The 19,064-nt window shown below is 36.8% G+C and overlaps 1 protein-coding gene across 2 annotated transcripts in view; it reads right to left on the reverse strand.

The window, feature by feature from the left end:
* The window catches only part of LOC127618360 (calcium/calmodulin-dependent protein kinase type IV-like), a 54,053-nt gene that overhangs the window by 7,588 nt on the left and 27,401 nt on the right, over nucleotides 1-19,064 (reverse strand). For both annotated transcript variants that reach the window (XM_052090743.1, XM_052090744.1), the window contains 6 exons: nucleotides 7,587-7,693; nucleotides 7,054-7,185; nucleotides 4,229-4,303; nucleotides 1,961-2,099; nucleotides 614-734; nucleotides 443-518 (listed from right to left, as the gene is read on the reverse strand). In XM_052090743.1, the coding sequence (XP_051946703.1) occupies nucleotides 443-518; nucleotides 614-734; nucleotides 1,961-2,099; nucleotides 4,229-4,303; nucleotides 7,054-7,185; nucleotides 7,587-7,681 (638 nt within the window). In that variant the 5' untranslated portion in view covers nucleotides 7,682-7,693. The remainder of the gene's footprint in view (nucleotides 1-442; nucleotides 519-613; nucleotides 735-1,960; nucleotides 2,100-4,228; nucleotides 4,304-7,053; nucleotides 7,186-7,586; nucleotides 7,694-19,064) is intronic.

Genomic DNA, 19,064 nt, shown 5'->3' on the forward strand with positions numbered 1-19,064 from the left:
TGTAAAAATATATTATAAATTGTTTGTTAATGATACATAATGCATAAACTAATGTTAACAAATGGAACCCTATTGTAAAATGTTACCAAATTTAGTGTACTTGTTAACCAAGCCAACAAAAGTGTAATTCCGTCATTTCCACCACGGAATTCAATTAAACGCAATACAGAATTTGAGAAGGTTAAAATGATAATGTGTGGGAATTTCAATGATTTTCAGAAAAACATAATCTACCATAATGCATCTACAAAATGCATTTTCAAAATGTACTTTCTACAAATTGGCAGTGCTGAAAGAGACTGAAGTTGAAAAAAACACCCATTAATTTAACAGACAGTAAATTTTCGAAAATAATGTTTTATAGAACCAAAGTCACAAAGAAAATAAAGGATCACTGACAAACCAGTGGATTTCCAGCATGGTGTCTTCAACACCAACTTACAGTATATACATAATGACTCCCACAGCCCAACAATCAACTGGTCTTCCATAGCGATGACGAGCCACCACTTCAGGTGCTGACATGGAAAATAAGAAACAGATGTACATTTAAATTAACATATTCATGTTTAATGACATGTAATGATAATTTTAATGAATAAACATCAGGTACCAAGGTACTCAGGTGTTCCACAAGGTTCAGTTATTGATCCATTTTCAAATCTGGACAGGTAGAAATCCCGCAACACAACTTTGTTGTGGTTACTTTCTCTGTAGTACATCAAGTTCTCCAGCTGAAATGACAGAGAGAGGCACAGGATAAAAAAACAAAAAAACAATGGTTATGAAAACAAAATCAATAATTTAATATAGAAGTAATGATAGGAGGAGTTGCATGGCATTAGATTGGCAGTGAAGACATTAGATGGGTGCAATTTGTGTATATTAGTGTATTAAAGCTAAATCGGCTTGCATGAGTACACCTTGCAAGCCGATTGGTGAAACTGAATGAGATGCATGGAATATTTTCTTTCTCCCGTTTTCTCCCCAATTTGAATGCTCAATTCCCAATGTGCTCTAAATCCTAGTGGTGGCGTAGTGGCTCTCCTCAATCCAGGTGGCGGAGGGTCTCCCCATCTGAGACCCTCAATCAGCAAGCACATCTTATCACGTGGCTTGTTGAGCGCTTGACACTACCCACCCTTGCAACCGGGCCAATTTGGTTGCTTGGTAGACCTGGCTGGAGTCACTCAGCACACCCTGGATTCGAACTCGCAACTCCTGAGGTGATCGTCAGCGTCTTTACTCACTGAGCTACCCATTAATATCCTGCACATTGTCCAGTTTAAATAAATAATGCTCTCTCTATCTATGTGCACTAGAGGGCACTACAAACACATGATGTCTTATGACAAACAGCCCTGTAACCTTAATGATTTTAGTATGAAGCATTAGAACAACTAAACATTCCAGTACAGTTTATTTCTTTCATATCTGATTCGTACGCTAAGGACACCCAAAGGGAGCAACTGCAATATTAAAGTTGTGCATTGTTATGAGTCAAAGAGGACAAGGTATTTGAGTAATATAACTGATTATCATTTAATAGTCTGCAAATTAGCACATACATATACAAGAGCATCCCCAGTACGCACATGCAATTGGATAAAAACAAATTAAAGCCTTTGCATCACACATTCAGACTTCAAACTGTTTCTTTGCATGCAGGTGCATAAATGCAAAGAAAATAGATTAGCACATTGTCTTTTTTTATTTCATTTTTTTTATTAAAGGACACAGTAGTTTTCCAGTTAATGTTTTGCACCAAAATCTTCTTTTAATGCATGTGTCTCATTTAACTTTTGAAAGCAAATTATATGTTTATAAATGTTGCCACTATTTTGAATTAAATTTCTGCTCTGTAATCAAATTCAATGTCATTTTTATCTATCTTTTCATTTTTACACACAATACGTTTCACTAATGAACAAGCTCATTCATAGTAAGATTGCAAACCCACCTTTAGGTTTCTGTGGACTATGTTGAGTGAGTGTAGGTAAGCCACTGCTTCTAAAACCTGACGGATTACATTGGCGGCATCTCTCTCTGTGTAGTTGCCCTGGTCTAATATCCAATCAAACACATCTCCACCTGTGGCCCTGTGACAAACAAAAGTTGAAAGAAGAAGAAGTAGAAGAAGAAGAAGAAGAAAAAAGAAGAAGAAGAGAGAGATCTGGATGTCTGTTTGTAAAGTGAATTCTTATCATACAAGACCTTAATCAACATAACTGCCTGAATTTGCCAGATTTAGCTGAAATGCAAAATGAAAGCACGTGTTTTTCAAATGTCACATTATTTAGATATTTATGGTTAAGTAAATATTTAAAAGATAAATAATAAATATGAATTTTAATTCAAATGTAAATCTTAAATTAAATCATTAAGCCATCAGTGTGGAGCTGAATATTTTTAAAATATCTGAAACTGTAATATCTCCATGAAGCACAAACCCACTTGTCCTAATACAGCTAACAGATCTAAGGGGAAAAAATGCTCTCAAGCTGTCGTTTTTTATTTTATTTATTTATTTATTTCCAAAGTGAATACAATTAAATTTTCGTTTTATTTAAAGCATGCTTGATTTGTTTGGCGCCTCATATTAGATTCGTTCCCATAATTACAAGCTTTTAAGGAACAGCATACCATATCACACAAAAATAAGCCATAAAAGACCCCATGAAATCAAAACAGTAATTTTGTGGCCTTAAAGGGTAACTAAACCCTAAACCAACTTTTTTTAGTTAATGATCTGTAAGCATGGGGCTTTATTAGTACTGGTCATTGATTCAAGTAATTTTTTTGACATTTGTGTATAAAGTGTTTTAATTCTACAATATATGGTGTAAAAACGTCTGAGTGCTGCCCTCTTCAGGTTGAACGGTGGCTACTGCAGTTGAATTTTCCTATTGGCTGTTGCGGTACTTCGTGACGTAAGCGGTGACAGCTGACGTAAGCAGGTTCCAGCTCACCACGCCAGATTCATGTACATGTCGTCTTGCGACCATGTGAGGAATAATAATAACATAGAGTCTGACAGCAGCTGTCAATTACTCCGTCACTACGAGTCTCAGGTGCCCACCCCCCACCCCACCCCGCACTCGGTTCGTTCCCTCTATCCCCGCCGGGGTCTGCCCACTTTTCCTGCACTTTCAAATATTTCTAGTGGGTGGAGTCAGACTCTGAGCAGGTGTTTAGTTACCCTTTAAAGGAATATTTCGGGTTTAATACAAGTTAAACTGGATCATTGTGGCACAATGTTGATTACCACAAAAATGAAGTTCGACTCATCCCTCCTTTTCTTAAAAAAAAAAAAAACAAACAGCAAAAATCGATGTTACAGGGAGGCACTTACAACGGAAGAGAATGGGGCCAATTTTTACAGGGTTTAAAGGCAGAAAAGTGAAGCTTATAATTTTATAAAATCACATGAATTATTCTGTTAAAACTCATGCATTATTTGAGTTATAAAGTTTTTAAATCATCATTTTGACAGTCATTTTATGGTTTTAGGGTTTGTTGACATTACATCATCATGGCAACAAAGTTGTACAATTGGTTATATCTTTACACAACAAAAGTTAGAAAGTGATTTTATCACACTAAAATCAAGAATACACATATTTTTTTATGTCTTGTGGCTATCATTTTGAAACAGTGGGTATTATAATGTTATCGGATGGCACCCATTTTTGCCTAATCAAATGCTCTCTAGAATGAGAAAGTCTCTCCTTCAATACAACCTTTTTTAAAAAAGAGACAAGCCCTAAAATATGTCCTGCCCAAACCTTTTTAAAATAGTGTTGTTAAACAATTTCACAGGGCCTTTGGTTGTTGGTCAAGAATACCTGTTCTACATGACAAAATGATACAGACAGTCTGTGGCGGATTTAGGCATGTGCGACTTGGGAAGCTGACCGGTGCGGCATCTTGCCAACCCCCCAAGTTAATGACTACATGTGCAGAAAATCAATATTCTTTATTTAAACTCTCAGTCTCTCGTTACTGTAACTTAACTGCTCTAATAGCATGTCGATGTCTTTCATGCAAAAGCAGATGACAGGGTTTTAATTGATTCCTAATAGCTCTGGCTAAATATGGCTATTTGCATGAGGACCAGTAACAGAAGTGCATTTTCTAAAGTGATGTAGAGAATAGAGACGTGTCCTTGGCCTACTGAATCACACTGAAGGAAACATGACTGATCAAGGCAAACAAAGGTCAGGCTTACAGCTCTTGTATGATGAAGAACTCTTTCCTGGTCTCGAATGCATCAATCAGCTGTAGGATGTTTGAGTGTTTGACCCTGGAATGAACACATCACAGCAGAGAGTTGAATAGTTTCTTCATCTCAAATTAATAAAGAAAAGTGCTTCAAAAAGAGTGAGAAAGTACAGAACAGATCATGACAAGGGAGATACATACAGTGTCTCTCCCTATTTCTCTCTTTCTCTCTCTATCTATCCCACCAGTTGTAACTCTCATATTCTGCTGAAGAGGTAGTTCAGGCCTAAAAGTCATCATTTACTTACCCTCATTGTGTTCCAAACCAATATAACTTTTTTCCCTCAGTAGAACACAAAAGGACAGAATTTTAGCCTGAGTCACTGTTCACTTTCATTGTATGGAAAAAGATGCAATGAAGGTTAATAGTGACTGAGGCTAACATTCTGTTCCACAGAAGAAAGTCATATGAGTTTGCAACAACATGAGGGTGAGTAAATCAGTGGCGCCTGCAGCTGTACGGCCATATGCACTGTGCGTACTGACTGTTTATAGTAGCAGCCAGTGACCACAGATATAGGTGGGGTAGGCATTATTCAACTCATTCAACTTATTATTCAAGTACAAACACGCTGAGGCAATATGTGTCCTAATTCCACCACAAGACTTAGAACATAATGTTGATTCTAATATTCTAAATAAGAATGCTTTATCTTAAAATGTTGACTTGTTGAATATCAAAATCTAAATCAAATGTTTTTTTTTTTTTATAATGTTAAGTGTTGTTGAAAAACCCCAGAGAGGAAAGGGAGAGAAAGAGAACTATCTATATGCCATTTACACGTTTCCACATTATTAAAAAACAAAATGCTTTATTAAGATAATAATGTTTTAAATAACAGTACATTTAAAACAGAAAGTTTCAAGAGCCAATGCTTTTTGACACAATTATCTATTGATTGCCAAATGATTTTTATGTCTGGCTCTTCAAGACCAAGTTGTTTGATGGTCAATTAGTCTTGAATTTGCAGTAGAAACGACACACTGTTACACACACATTTATCGTCAGTGCTCACCATATTCGCAATCTGTCACACCAATACTACCTTTGGTTTGGTGCTACTTTTATGGGCAGATTCATTTCTGCCCAATGGACTCTTTTCACAGACCTGTTATGAAGCATTTCTGCCTTCTTTAACAACGTAAATGTAGCAAACTTTTTTATACTTCCAATTTTTATTTAGTGTAAATTTATAAGTAAAAAAACAAAAAAAAAGTTACCACAGCTATGATGAGGCTTCTAACACTGCTGAGGGAGTAACAGAAAATTTGGCCTATATACTCTCTTTTTACTGCTGTTATCCCACGCTCTATATTTTTATCTTCTATTGCAAAGCAGTGAAAGCGTAATTATAGATTTTTTATTTTGCTGTTGGAGCAAACAGTTACGCAATAATTTTATTTGCTCTGGTCTCCCATTCACCACCATTCAAGTTTACACTGCTGTGTGTCTACTTCCACTCTCCAACCCAGATATGTGAAAAGGGTCTATGGGTCTCAATGTGGGATCGTTGCAGTACCATATTTGACCACAGATTCCATTGGAAAAACTTTGGGAGTTTGGAGGGCAGCAGACTCTCTGCCCCACATGCATGTATATCTATAGCAAACACTGGGCAACAGAGCTGACAGCTACATTACAAATTAAAACTAGAACATAAACTTATCTAATGCCTGCATTTAAATACATATCTCAGCATATTGAACCATTTACGTGTGCAAACAAATTACATTATTGGTAGTTTATAATATGGATTTATGTTTTCAAGTGAATAAATATTTGTCCTCTGCCCTACCTGCCTGTATAGACGAACCATGCCTGTTGTCTAAAAGAAAAAGCAATGCACAATTCGGGCTTGTAAAATAGTCTGAAATGTTCATGATTCAGCATTGAATAATTTGGATATTTATCTACAATCAACTGAAACCAAATGCTGCCTTTTTGAGATGTAACTTTGAGAAACTTTAGCAAGTGCTATGTCTTGAGAATGAGGGCCTGTTCACACAAACATGTTTTTGATTTCGCTCATGCTGTTTTTCAATACATTTCCATAGATATTCGCTATATGGATGTTTTTTTACCACTACGTGACTTTTACTATATATTTTCATCATCTCTCACAGGAGCGCTGCATGTTTATACACTGTGTCAAGTAAAAAAAAACTTGAACTGTTAAAACAACTGTTAAAAACGCATATGGAGACACCTGTGTTCTGCTCTTGTCGTTGTGCTGCGTCTTGCTTTTGTAACGCGAGAATGCGTTTGTTCTGAATGGTTGTTTTTAAGCTTTAGCCAGTGCTACACATACTTGTGAAAATTAATAAATGCTTCTCTTTTTTTTTTTTTTTGGACTCCCGTACAAATAAGGGCAGCTATACTTGAGTCAGATTTCTTCACATACCCTCAGATGAAATCCTGTAGGTGCCCCTGCAGTAAATTATGACAGTATTTTCATTTTTGGGTGAGCTTGGCCTTTAACACTCATGCTCTGTTCAGATTTCAGACTTTACTGTTTTTATATTTGGTGTCTCTCAAATTTTCACAGAGGACAGTGAAGTGTGTTATCAAGTTGAAATTTAGTTCATAATAATTCTTATTATGATTATTGAAAGTCGTGAAGTTTCAACCAGATACTTCAATGTTAAGGGTTTAAAATGTCCTTTGGCTCTCTCAGATCCCAAACAGAACATGAGGGTTCAAATTTCTCAGCGTCCTCTCAGATCAGCAATCTCACAAAATGATACATCATCTGTTGATGTTTTGAGCCATACATTTTCAAGATTATGATCTCGTTCTTGGCTGCCTTCCGCACTTTCCTGCCATCCTTTTTGAGGAATTTCTTGCACACAAAGACCTTTTCCGTCTGTCGTTCCTTCACCAGGCACAGCTCACAAAATTCTTTCCTGCAGAGACATTATACTGAATGCTGCATTTTGCAATACAGTAAATGCTAAAAACCTTATAGTGTTACACTGCAAACAATTGTTTTCGTCTGGGATAAGAAAAATAAACATACCCCAAAATATATTCCGTAAAACAAGTTTTAATATCTTATGCAATTTCACTTCTCAAGGAAATGCATCTTGTTTAGATATTTATACTTGTAAACAAGTATAAATTATTATTACAGTAATAATTTATACTTGTTTAAGTATATAATTATTATTACAATTATTATTTTGTAGTAGACAAATACACGTATTGGAAGAAATGTGCTCTAAATGAATGTTTAATGAGATAATTTGTCTTATTATTGACGGATTGGCTGTCTTAAGGATATAATGACAGATCTATGCACACTCACGCCTTGAGGACCTGTCCAATCTCGTATTTGTCAGTGATGTCTGACAGGCTGCAGTATGTCCGCCCAGCTCGCAGAGCAAGGCACCCAAATGGCATGACAGCATCCACCTGTCCAGGGGAGAATAAGAAGCATACACATACCCTTACAGATATCAGTCGCAATAAAACTAATGTCATTCAATCCAGAGGAAGAAATGTCTTCACAAACTAGCCTCACCAAGAAAGGCTCCACAAAACAATTGTGAAATACTATTTCAACTTGATTGAAAAGGAAATTTTCAAATGAATTAATAATTTGTAGAACACTAAATATCAACAGGAATCATTGATTAAATGGTACTTTCCATGAAATGGCTACAAAATAGGGCCCAAAAAAAAATATACATTTCAATCAACTTTTGCAATGCTTAATCTTCAGAAAATGTTGCTTGTCTACCTCAGGAGGTTGCATAACATTTTCTACAAACTTTTATACAAAATTTGGGACATGTCTGCAGTTTTAAACCCTGATTTGTCTGGTGTCATTATTTACTAGCAATAAATAAATAAATAAATAAATCGGTTACAGGGCTGCAAGTAAAAAGGGTTGCAGATGTGCCTAAATAGAGCTAGATTGGAAATAAATATTGTTGTAGTTATTGATAAAAACAATATTTCCCATAAATTGAAGAAAAATCTAAATTGTCCAATCCCTTGTCTTCCATGGTGTTTGAATTTTACAGTTTTTACTGTAATGGGAGGAAATTATATGATAAGTGAGTTGGATTCATAATTTGGGACACAACTAAATAGTGTGCAACGCCATGTTACTTTGATGTTAGATAATAATTTAACACATCCAATAGTTCTCATTCTTGTATCTTTATTACCTTAAAAAACAAAAACGTATACTTTTCGTGGAAAATGCCATACAGAAAAATATCCAAATGCTGCTTAAAGGCTAGAGGAAACAAAAGCAACTCATTTGCATTAAATTCTCCCAGATGTATCTGATATATCACACAATCACAAGATAAAAATGTCAACAGATGGTTGAGAGGATGTGTTTCTTTGTGCAGGGAAACCAAAGATCTTTAAGATTCAAATGCTGATGGTATCAGTGAGAAAGAGCGTGATGAGATTGAAAACATCAACTTTATCAGAAGAGAGAGCACTGGACTGTTAGCTGTGTAATCCATCTTCTGCCCCTAATCCCTAATCCCACACATGGATCCACGAAAAGGGAAGGGATGGGGATACAGTATGGGAGGTTGTGAACTAGTGAAATATTACATAAACATAAGATTGTGCTGGACTAAGTATATGCTGGATTAATGCTGGTGCACTGGTTGCACTACATGGATTGTTCTGGGAATGGTCCATCTGATATATGAAAATATGAATTGGAAGATTGGCTGTGATACTGTATCTGTTTTGTCTGTGTGCTAAGAAAAAGAAGTGATTTCCTAGTACATGACAGCTGTTTATTCTAAAGCAAATTCAACTTGGTGTTCTCATAAGTGCTTTGGAGGTCTGAGATATTATATTTGTTATGTTTGTATTGCTATTTCTGCTACCTGCCTTCTGGTACTAATCAAGCAACCCGATTTATATAACAGTCAATTAAAATCAGCACAACAATCATTTGAACACGACAGTCGTCATTAATAAACATTTCAACATCTCAATATTTAAAATATGACACCCAAAAACAAAAGTCATGGGGCTCAAAATTACAGCCTGATGTCATGACATTTACATGCAAACCAAAATTACATGTTTTATTATACATATTTGGCTGCAGTTTCCTAGAAAACAGGGCTGGACTGGGACGAGAAATTGGCAGCACATTGTTGCTTATTGCGGCCCATTCGGCACGTTTCGCGGCCGAACCCCCGGCCCACTCGGTTCTCCCGATGGACATTTTGCCCCTGATCGGTCCAAAAGTGCGTCGGCCCACCGGGAAAATGCCCAGTATGCCAGATTACCAGTCCAGCCCTGCTAGTAAATGTCAAGCCAGGGCGCCAAAAGCAAGTGAAATGATGTTGTAATCAGATGAGGTTTTTAAGGTGAATATTGGATTGATATTTTAATGAGTAAAATGTACCTCCCTAACCTAAAACTTGAACATAAACCTAACCAGTAGTTAGAAGGTAAATGAGAGGTGAACAAAACAGATCCTTACCCTAAACCATCACGTAAACAGCGTTCAGGAAACTACAGCATAATGTAGAAAGCTGCCGTAAAAGTTGGTTTGGATAAAATTAGTTATAGTTATTATTGTAACAAAATACATGTAACAGGAATATGTATTTAAAATACAAAATATAAGTAACTGTATTCCACTACAGTTACAATTTAAATCATTGGTATTTAGAAGCCAGTTACATTCAATAAAGTATTTTGATTACTGAAGAGTTTAAATTGCATTTTATTGTCATTTTGTTTCATTTAATATTTAGTGCTTTCAAATGGAAACCATTTATACATATAAATGATGAGATCCAAAGTACATTTGAACAGCGGTGAAACACTTTCTTATGATGTGTTACATTCATAGGAGCAGACAGAGAAGTAAGTTTGAAGTAAGTTTTTAGCAGAAGAAATAGAAATAAATATTGTGTAAACTGTCATCTTTATGCTAAGCTAAAATGCTATTTCTAGCCATTTTACGTGCACATGTTACCAGGAACAATCATATTTTTTTATCAAGTAAATTCACGTTGGATCATAATTAATTTTTTTATTTTAAGACCTTTGATATTAGGGCAAAAATCATATTCTTGATAATAATTTTTGTATTGTTTTCCTGTAAGAATACGTAAATATCCTTAAAACAAGATCAATTTGATTGATCTTGTTTTAGAAACAACACAGCATAAGATATTTAGGTTTTTCAGAGAAAGTATTTTTAACATGTGTATTTTGTCTTACAGGTGAAAAAAGTGAAAAAAGTGAAAAAATCTTCCAGTGCTGAAGAAGTAATCCAAAGTATTTAGAATATGTTACTGACCTTGAGTAATCTAACGGATTATGTTACAAGTTACATTTTACAGCATGTATTCTGTAATCTGTAGTTTAATACATTTCAAAAGTAACCCTCTAAACCCTGGTTATAGTAATGTTCATTCTATGAGACTAGGTTGCAAAATTAAGATCGCCATGTAGTGTGGAGGAGAGCATAATGTTTTGAGTTGTAAATCAATATATTTAATATATAGGTGCAATAAAGACAAAATAATGACCTGTTATGGGTTTCACTTTTTTTTTATAGCAAATGTACAGGAAATTACACTTTTTGTGCCAGTACAGCTAAGCATGTTCTTTCCCTCCTATAGGCACATTTTAACACTCTTTCCAAATGGCATGAATGTACTGACAAGAGATGTTCAGACTGAGCGTGTCTTCCCTCCGGAGATGCATTCAAATACAGGAGGTGACATGCTTACATTAGGGTAGTGATGTGCATGTTTTGATGGGAAGCTTGGATTGAAAGGATGGATTACATATGACATCCCTTCCTCATTAGTCACCCTCCATACAAGCCTGTGCCCTGTATCACTGGACTCAGGCGCACAGTAAACACTCCGAATTGCACATCATTCTTACACCATTGCATAAACTACATTGTATTGTATAGTATTGTACATTCCATAATATATTCCATTGTTCATAATACTGTATTTTCCATTGTACGATTCTGTTTCTGTTTACAAGTCTGGTATTTTACTGTTGCAATTACTGTTGCAAGTATATTTATATTTAAGCAATATCACACAAGCAAGGACGCTGTTGTTCCGCATATCAGTACAGCTGTGATTACCTGATATTCAGTACAACAGCATGATTGTGAGTGCTTTAATACAACAGCTCTATAAACAGGAAGTTAATGTTACATTACATTTCAGACATAATGGCCAGTTATTTTGAAATTTGTTCCTCAGCTAATGAAAAAAAATCCAAACAAAACCAAAGCTTGATCAACCGTTGCATTTTTCTGAGCAACACACAGACTGACAACCTGTCCAGACCCATCATAGTGTTAATTCTTTAAATCAGTCTGTGCTAACCGAAATTTAAACCACTGCCCCAGTGGCTAAAGCTGGAAGTGTTGTTGAGGTAAAATGTCCATAGGGTGGCATTAAAAGTGAGTTAGCTTTGGATAAAAGCATCTGTTAAATGGATAAAAGTGTTTAGAGCGGAGGAGGGTGGGGCCGGGCTGAAATGACGCACGCCCGGACACAATCAGCTTGACGGGGCATGCGAGGGATAAAGGCAGCCAGTAACAACAGTTCGAGAGAGAGAGAGAATTACGGGCAGCTGCCCTGTATGTGTTTGTGTGTGCCTTTTTATTTAATTAAATATAATTTATATAATTTATATTGTTAAGCCAGTTCTTGCCTCCTTTCCCCCTTACAAAGTGTAAATGAGTTGTAGTTTTAATGGCAAATTATGCAATACAGTCAACAAGAATATATATGTTATTATTCCTACTCCCTAACCCAAACCCTAAACCTAATTGCCAGTTGAGTAAAAATTTTATTTTAGAATGAAAATGCAACTTCCATATCGTGCTCATCATTGTTTATGTGAACACGATTTCTTCCTGTTTTCCATGGACTCAACCATTGTTTTGGAGTGAACACAATTACTTCTGGGTTTTCATGGAAGCCGAACTCGTGTCTCAGAGATTGCTCGGGCAACATGCTATCAGTAGTGCCACTGAAAAAGGAGAACAAGTTCTAATTCATGCAAAAATGTCTGATGGGGATGCCGCTTGTCAGCAATTCGGCAGAATGGGGTCAATTTCTGGGTACATTAACTTTGCAGACGCTACATATGTGGATTTCCCATGTTATCATGTTGACTTTTCTGGAACACCAGCATAACTTTGCACAGTATATTTTGCATGCTTCTATTTCTGTAACTATTCTATATATTTCACCATTTATATTCAGACTCCCATGCTACAGTACCATATCTCTTTGTGCCTTCACCTGTACCCCGCCTTCTATGTTTGTGCAATCCAATTTTTTTGTCCAAAACAAAATTGTCCCTTGGGGGAACAATAAAATCATATTGTATTGTATTGCATCTTGTAGGATAAACTTTATTAATGTGCCATATTGGGATATGTTGCTCACACACAGCAAGGTAAAGAAGAATTATGACTGCTCATAATTCCTCAGATCAGTTCCAAAAATATATGTAGTTTTAATTGGTGTCCCATGCATATTCATGGTGCTATTTGTGCATGCCTACTTACACATCCGTACCCTTTACATACTGTACACACACATGCGCACACCCATATTTCACTCCAAAATTAGCATTAAAACATTCCCCAGCCGACAGAAGGCAATGTGTCCACTTGAGACAGAGTTCAAGAAAGAGATGGAGACAAAGATGAGACAGAAGGCTCAAGGGGGGCCTTCTACAAAGACCAGCTCACAAAAGATGCCTCCCTCCATCATTAAAGATCATAAGATCCAAAAAGGCACCCTCACCACCAGCCTTCCTCAAGATGCTTCTCTGTAATGGTGCTTTCTACTCTCTCCTGTCTATACTGCTCTTATTAAACCAATGAATCTTCATCTCCAGGGACACACACATTAAGCACCAGCGCCAATCCCACAGGATGGATGAGAGGAGCTGCAGAGTTCTCAAAACACATTTGAACCCAAACCCACATACACAGGCTATGTTTGGAATAGCATACACGCATCCTACTCTTACTATTTCTACAGTATACTGTATGTGCCCAGTATGCAAATGTTCAGTATGCATGATGGAATTCACAGATGATCTAACTACACATGCCAACATTTGCAGTGCCCCTGCTGGAATATCCAGCTAAAGCTGGTAGCTGTGATTTGGAACATGGTGGCTGAGGTTTAAGTGGTCTAAATTGGTTATAGAACTGTTCACCCATGACGTCAACTTGTAGGCAAACCCGGAAGTGTAATTCACCATTATAAAAACCCATAGGAAAATCCAGAGGGAACCATTGGTGAATTCTCTTCTGGGTTTTTGGACTACAACCTGAATATCTCTATTAACTAACCAGATATAAACTGGTATTACACGCTGGTACCTGGTTTATTGCTGGTCCAAGATGGTTTTGGACCAGTTAATTACCAGCTTAAACAAGCTAGAAACCTGCAACCGGATCTACCAGCTTGAGCTGTATTTTTCAACTGGGTTAACAGAGCACACTGCACACAATACTGTATCTCAAAATACAAAGTACTGGGGTTGACCTTCCATTTCCAGTGAGACGAATGAACCAGAAGTAATATGAGCCACATTTTTTACTTTTTTAAATCTCATTTTTTAATTATTATTTAAACGAACATCCAAATGTTAAGACACTTTACACAAAAAGCATGTAAAATGCAAAATAATCATATTATTTTCCAAGATAATCACTTTATTTCCAAGATGATATCTAAATGGCAACTTGATGAGGTCATGTGATAAAAGCAGTGAGGGCATGCAACATCAATGTTTGATACTATTGTTTGAATCATTTAGGGTTGCATAACGCATTTTGTTTCACTTATTAATTTGGAAACAATTAGAAGGCAGTATACAGTACATACTGCACAGTATTCGGTAAGAAAAGCTAGTAATCCTTTTCGAACAAAGCCATACACACACAATGCAGCACAGCAACAAGCTCCTAAAGTTTAGATGTCACAGCATGGAAAGAATAAGTTTGATCCCTCCCTTCTTCCTCTTGCTTAATCTGGTGCTAAATTACAGCATGCAGTCCTGCTTTCGTGCCCACCTCTTAGAGACAAACACCATAATCATTATCATCCTGCTGGGTTTATTATGCATTTGGTGTTCTGAAACAGAATTTTGGCTCGGCTGGGAGAAATATTTGCCAGAGCCTCGTATAATGCCTCACATTCACTGAAAATATTGAGAAAAGACTCATCTGAATTAGTACAGCAAATGGTCTGCCTATAATTCAGCTTCTTTAATTGTTACAATTGCATGTCGTTTTGGGGTAAACTTTTATGTGGAATCAACAATGTTATCGCAGAGTGTTGGAAGTTTTGCATCTCTGCAAGCAAGTCTATAAATAGGACCCCATTTACACCTGCTATTGACATATGATTTGGCATTCAACTCAAAACTCTTTCCTCTAGAAATGTAATTGTAAGTGGTCAAAGGTGATGCATTTGACACACAGGTTACTACATGGCGTAAATTATGAAATGTATTAGCTCGAGACAGATGTTAATTCCGGCTGAAAACAGGGTCTAGGCTTCCTTTTTTATTTATTTTTAAGTTTCTCATCCATGGTTTGGACTTATTCTGAAATCAATAACTTATCCAACTTCATTGCTGAATTCTTGGAATTGACTATGGCATAAATGTAAATGGGGCAGTATTAACCCCACCCATACTGAGGCAGCTGGGCTGCTGCCATGAGCAGCTGGATGCTCCACAGATCAGGGATGGGAGGGGGGAAGGGCTATCATTCACACAGACAAGATGCTCATCCAAACTGTCTGCTCATCAGGAGGGAGCATCAGAAATCTGGAGCTGATGCAAAAGGACATCTTCCACACAGAAAGGGCAGCACAGGCCTGGATTAAATCAATCTTTTCTCCTTCAAGTGCAATGCAGTGAATGGACTGGAACTGATGGTGAAGACATGACTTTGATTTTTGTCTTTTTCTGAAGGTCTTACATGATGCATGTGACACATGAATATGTGTCTGATGCTTGAACTGTATACTCACATAAGGAGAATAGATAAAAAAAGAACTGGAAGCCTGGACATGGTGTGATGTATTAGAATGTTAGGCCAAAATGAAGTGAGTAATTTTTGTACTTCTAGCATCACCAAATGGAACTGCAAAAAGAATGAATGACTTGAACCTGTATGTTTTCATACAGGTTTCCTGAACAATCCCCCATCTGCCATTGGTCATTTAAACAAACAGTCCTATCCTAAACTCAGCCAATGTTGCTGTGTCGAGCTGGTCAGGATATTCAAACAAACAGTGTTTACTCATCCTACGAATGGCTTAGGAGAAATTATTTTAATGTTGAAAAAATGATATACTTCATCTTAAGATCTTTAACCTCCTGGGACATGAGCATGACTGCTGTGTGCATTTCCTTTTTTGATTTTTAACTAGTAGCACTGGAAAGAAACATGTAAAAATATAAATAAAAAAAATCTAGTTTTTCTAAAAATGCATGGCAACATATGTGGACAGGAGGACTAAGCTGTCAAATTCTAAATAATACCAAATTATTGAAAGTCATATTTTCTTTTTTTTTTATCAAATTGTTTATTATCTTTCAAGGAGTGTTGGCTATTCATGTTTTTGAGACGTCACAGACATTATTACATCAGAAATTAGCATAATGAATTCTGATTCAAAGTAATGCACAGCCTCATCCAATCACTGCCATGTTTGTTAAAATGAAATTATACTTTATAAATTCTGAATCTATGTACTGATTAACATTGTCTCATTTCTGGCAAACATGTTGAGTGGTCCAAACATCATCTGCAGCCTGAAACTGAACTTTTGGTTGAATTTTAGGAGTGAATGCTTAGAGAGCAGTAGGATGATCCCTTGCTCCCTATTAAGAGAATGACTTAACCTGCAGTGTTCTGTCTGTCTGTACTGGTCTCAGAACAGTTTTAAATGCACCTTATTTTCATCCTAACTCTCTTTAAAGCTATTTTTTCAGCATTTGGATGAACCCATTGATTCTCAAAGTGATAATGCACAGTAAATATTGGATTTCTCAGGAAAAAATGTACTTAAGTACACATTAGTATACATTGTGTTTAGCAGTGTGGCTTTTCACTATAAATCGTAAAACTTGAAAAATGGCATATTGGATTAAACTAGATACTCCAATCATTTGACTCAAACAGGTTTCAGTGTAAAAACTTAATTAGGTTTCTTACTAGATGTAGTTGTGTTGGCGTTTCTCCCAAAGACAAACTCTGCTGTTATCGGCACCATGCTGTTTTGTCACATGACTCTGTATTTCAAAAGTTGAACTCTTTACTGACAGCACTAAGTCTAAATTGAGATCAGTTGGTTTAAATCAATTTAAATTATGTGTTGCTTATAGTGAATAAAAAAAACAAACATCCATGCATATGGACATAAGGTCGCACGAGGATAAATTAATTAAAATGTACATTTTTTGTATCGTGTAGTCCAAGGAGCAAAAGTTAATGTGCTAAAAAGACTGCAGGCTGGTTCATGTCCTACTGTATCATTCAGGCAGGTTTTTCAAGGTAGTCTGGAGATGCGGGGTGTCCAATTCACATCTGCTACTTACTGAGGTACCTCAGAGCTCAGTGCTTGGCCCACTTCTCTTCTCTATATATTGTATACAACATCACTGGGGCCCATTATTCAAGCACACAGGTTTTCTTACCACAGCTACGCCGATGACATGCAGATCTACTTGACTTTCCAGCCTGATGACCCCACTATGACTGCTCGGATTTCAGCCTGCCTGATAGATATCTCAGCCTGAATGATGGAACTTCAACTCAAACTAGCGAAGACCGAGCTCCTCGTCTTTCCAGCCAACCTTGCTGTTAAGCACAACATTACTGTTCAGCTGGGTTCATAACACTATCCAAAAAGGTTAGAAATCTAGAAGTCACCATTGACAACCAATTCAATTTCACAGACTCCATCTCAAAAACAGCCAGATCCAGTAGATTTGCACTCTATAACATCAGGTAGATAAGGCTGTGGCAGTGGGGGCGTGGTCAAGCGCCCGTCCGGGAGAAAAAGCGGTAAGTGCGCTTGCACCTGCTTGCACCGTTTTCTCTTATACACATAAACACACAATAACTACAAGCGCATTGGGTCGGCTTGTCAGGTTCCCTCTCTCCCTCCTGGAGGCTCTGTGGCTGCTTTTAAGCCGCTCTCCCCGTGCTCACTGAAATTAGAGACAGGTGTTAAACATAATTTAGCTCAGGTGCAAGCGCCCTTACCGCTTTCTCTCCCAGACGGGCGCTTGACCACGCCCCCGCTGCCACAAAGACCCTTCCTCTCTAAACATGCCACACAACTCCTTGATCAGTATCTTATCATATCTACACTAAATTACTGCAATGCTCTTTTAGCTTTCCTGCATGCGCAGTTAGTCTGGGTCTGTGGTACCAACACTAATAGGCACCAAATCACTTTCCCGGACTTTTCACTGTACCTTGATTGTGGAATGAATTTCCCAACTCCATCTGTGTAAAGACACAACTTTTTCCTGAGCACTTGACCCTACACTCATAACATGTTTATATTAAAAAAAGAATGGTTGCACTATAATCTCTGTCTTGACTAGTACTTTTCTAATACAATTTAAACTTTGTGATGTAGCCCTTTTCATGTTACTGTCTCTTTAGGATGAATTGCCTATCTTGAATCTTCCTCACCTTGTAAGTCACTTTAGATAAAAGCATCCACTAAATAAATACATTTAACTGTAAATATAGCTAAAAAAAAGACTGTGGATTGTATTCACTTACAAAGATGGATGCCATCAAAGCTTTCATGCGTCTTTCTGTCTGGGACTTAATTCTTGTTCTATTATCTTTAATATTAGCTTTAACTGTTAAGTATGATGACAGAAATCAATTTCATTGTGGCTATGGCACAATATAATGAGGCGCTACTATGGTTCAATGTACTCTCTTCATTTCTGCATATATCCCTCTCAGAGGCCAATGCATCACTTTTATTTCCTTCTTTAAACCGTTTGTCTGCTCACGGCATGAACGCACACGGCAACCAATTAAAATCAGTGATCTCCACATATTTTATATTTTCCTTATCACTGAAATGTCTGCAAGCAACAACAGAGCAGAGAATAATTTAAACCAGCCTTCTTAATATGCCAAATTTGCTCAGTGCAATAATAAAAATGTACAACATCAGTCTGCGGGAGTAACACTGGGTATATGTTTTGTTGCTGTCAGAATAATGGACATATTTTAAAACACAGCACCAAAACTAATGCAAATGAAGCCTTGTAAATGGATTACTAAAAAATGCTGCTTTTACCGCTTGTATTTTAGCCGTGACCCCCGAATTGTGAATGATTCTTGACTCTTTGGAATGGCAACATTTTAACTTACATTAACACTGCAAAAGCTGTTCTTTTGCAGTTTCTGGGCAACAAGAAACAAACATTTAGTAATGACTTAGTAAGACTCTAGGTAGGTTGGGAAACCATTCTTTTACCATCAACATGACATGATTGTATGTCCCTATACTTGCACACTCTTTGCTACACTGTCAAAAGTAGACACTTGTCCATAATGAAATTAGTACACATTTTAAGGGCATAGCATAAGTAGGCAAATTAGGATGCAGCATACGATTTACTTTCAGAGAATATTTCTTGAATCCATCTCTTTATTTCTCACCCCACTGGCAATTTATTTCTTGTTTTAGGCATAAACCTAGCTTATTTTATGATTAACTATTTTGTTAGA

The sequence above is a fragment of the Xyrauchen texanus genome, chromosome 25 (assembly GCF_025860055.1).
Source record: "Xyrauchen texanus isolate HMW12.3.18 chromosome 25, RBS_HiC_50CHRs, whole genome shotgun sequence".
In the NCBI taxonomy this organism is placed as follows: domain Eukaryota; kingdom Metazoa; phylum Chordata; class Actinopteri; order Cypriniformes; family Catostomidae; genus Xyrauchen; species Xyrauchen texanus.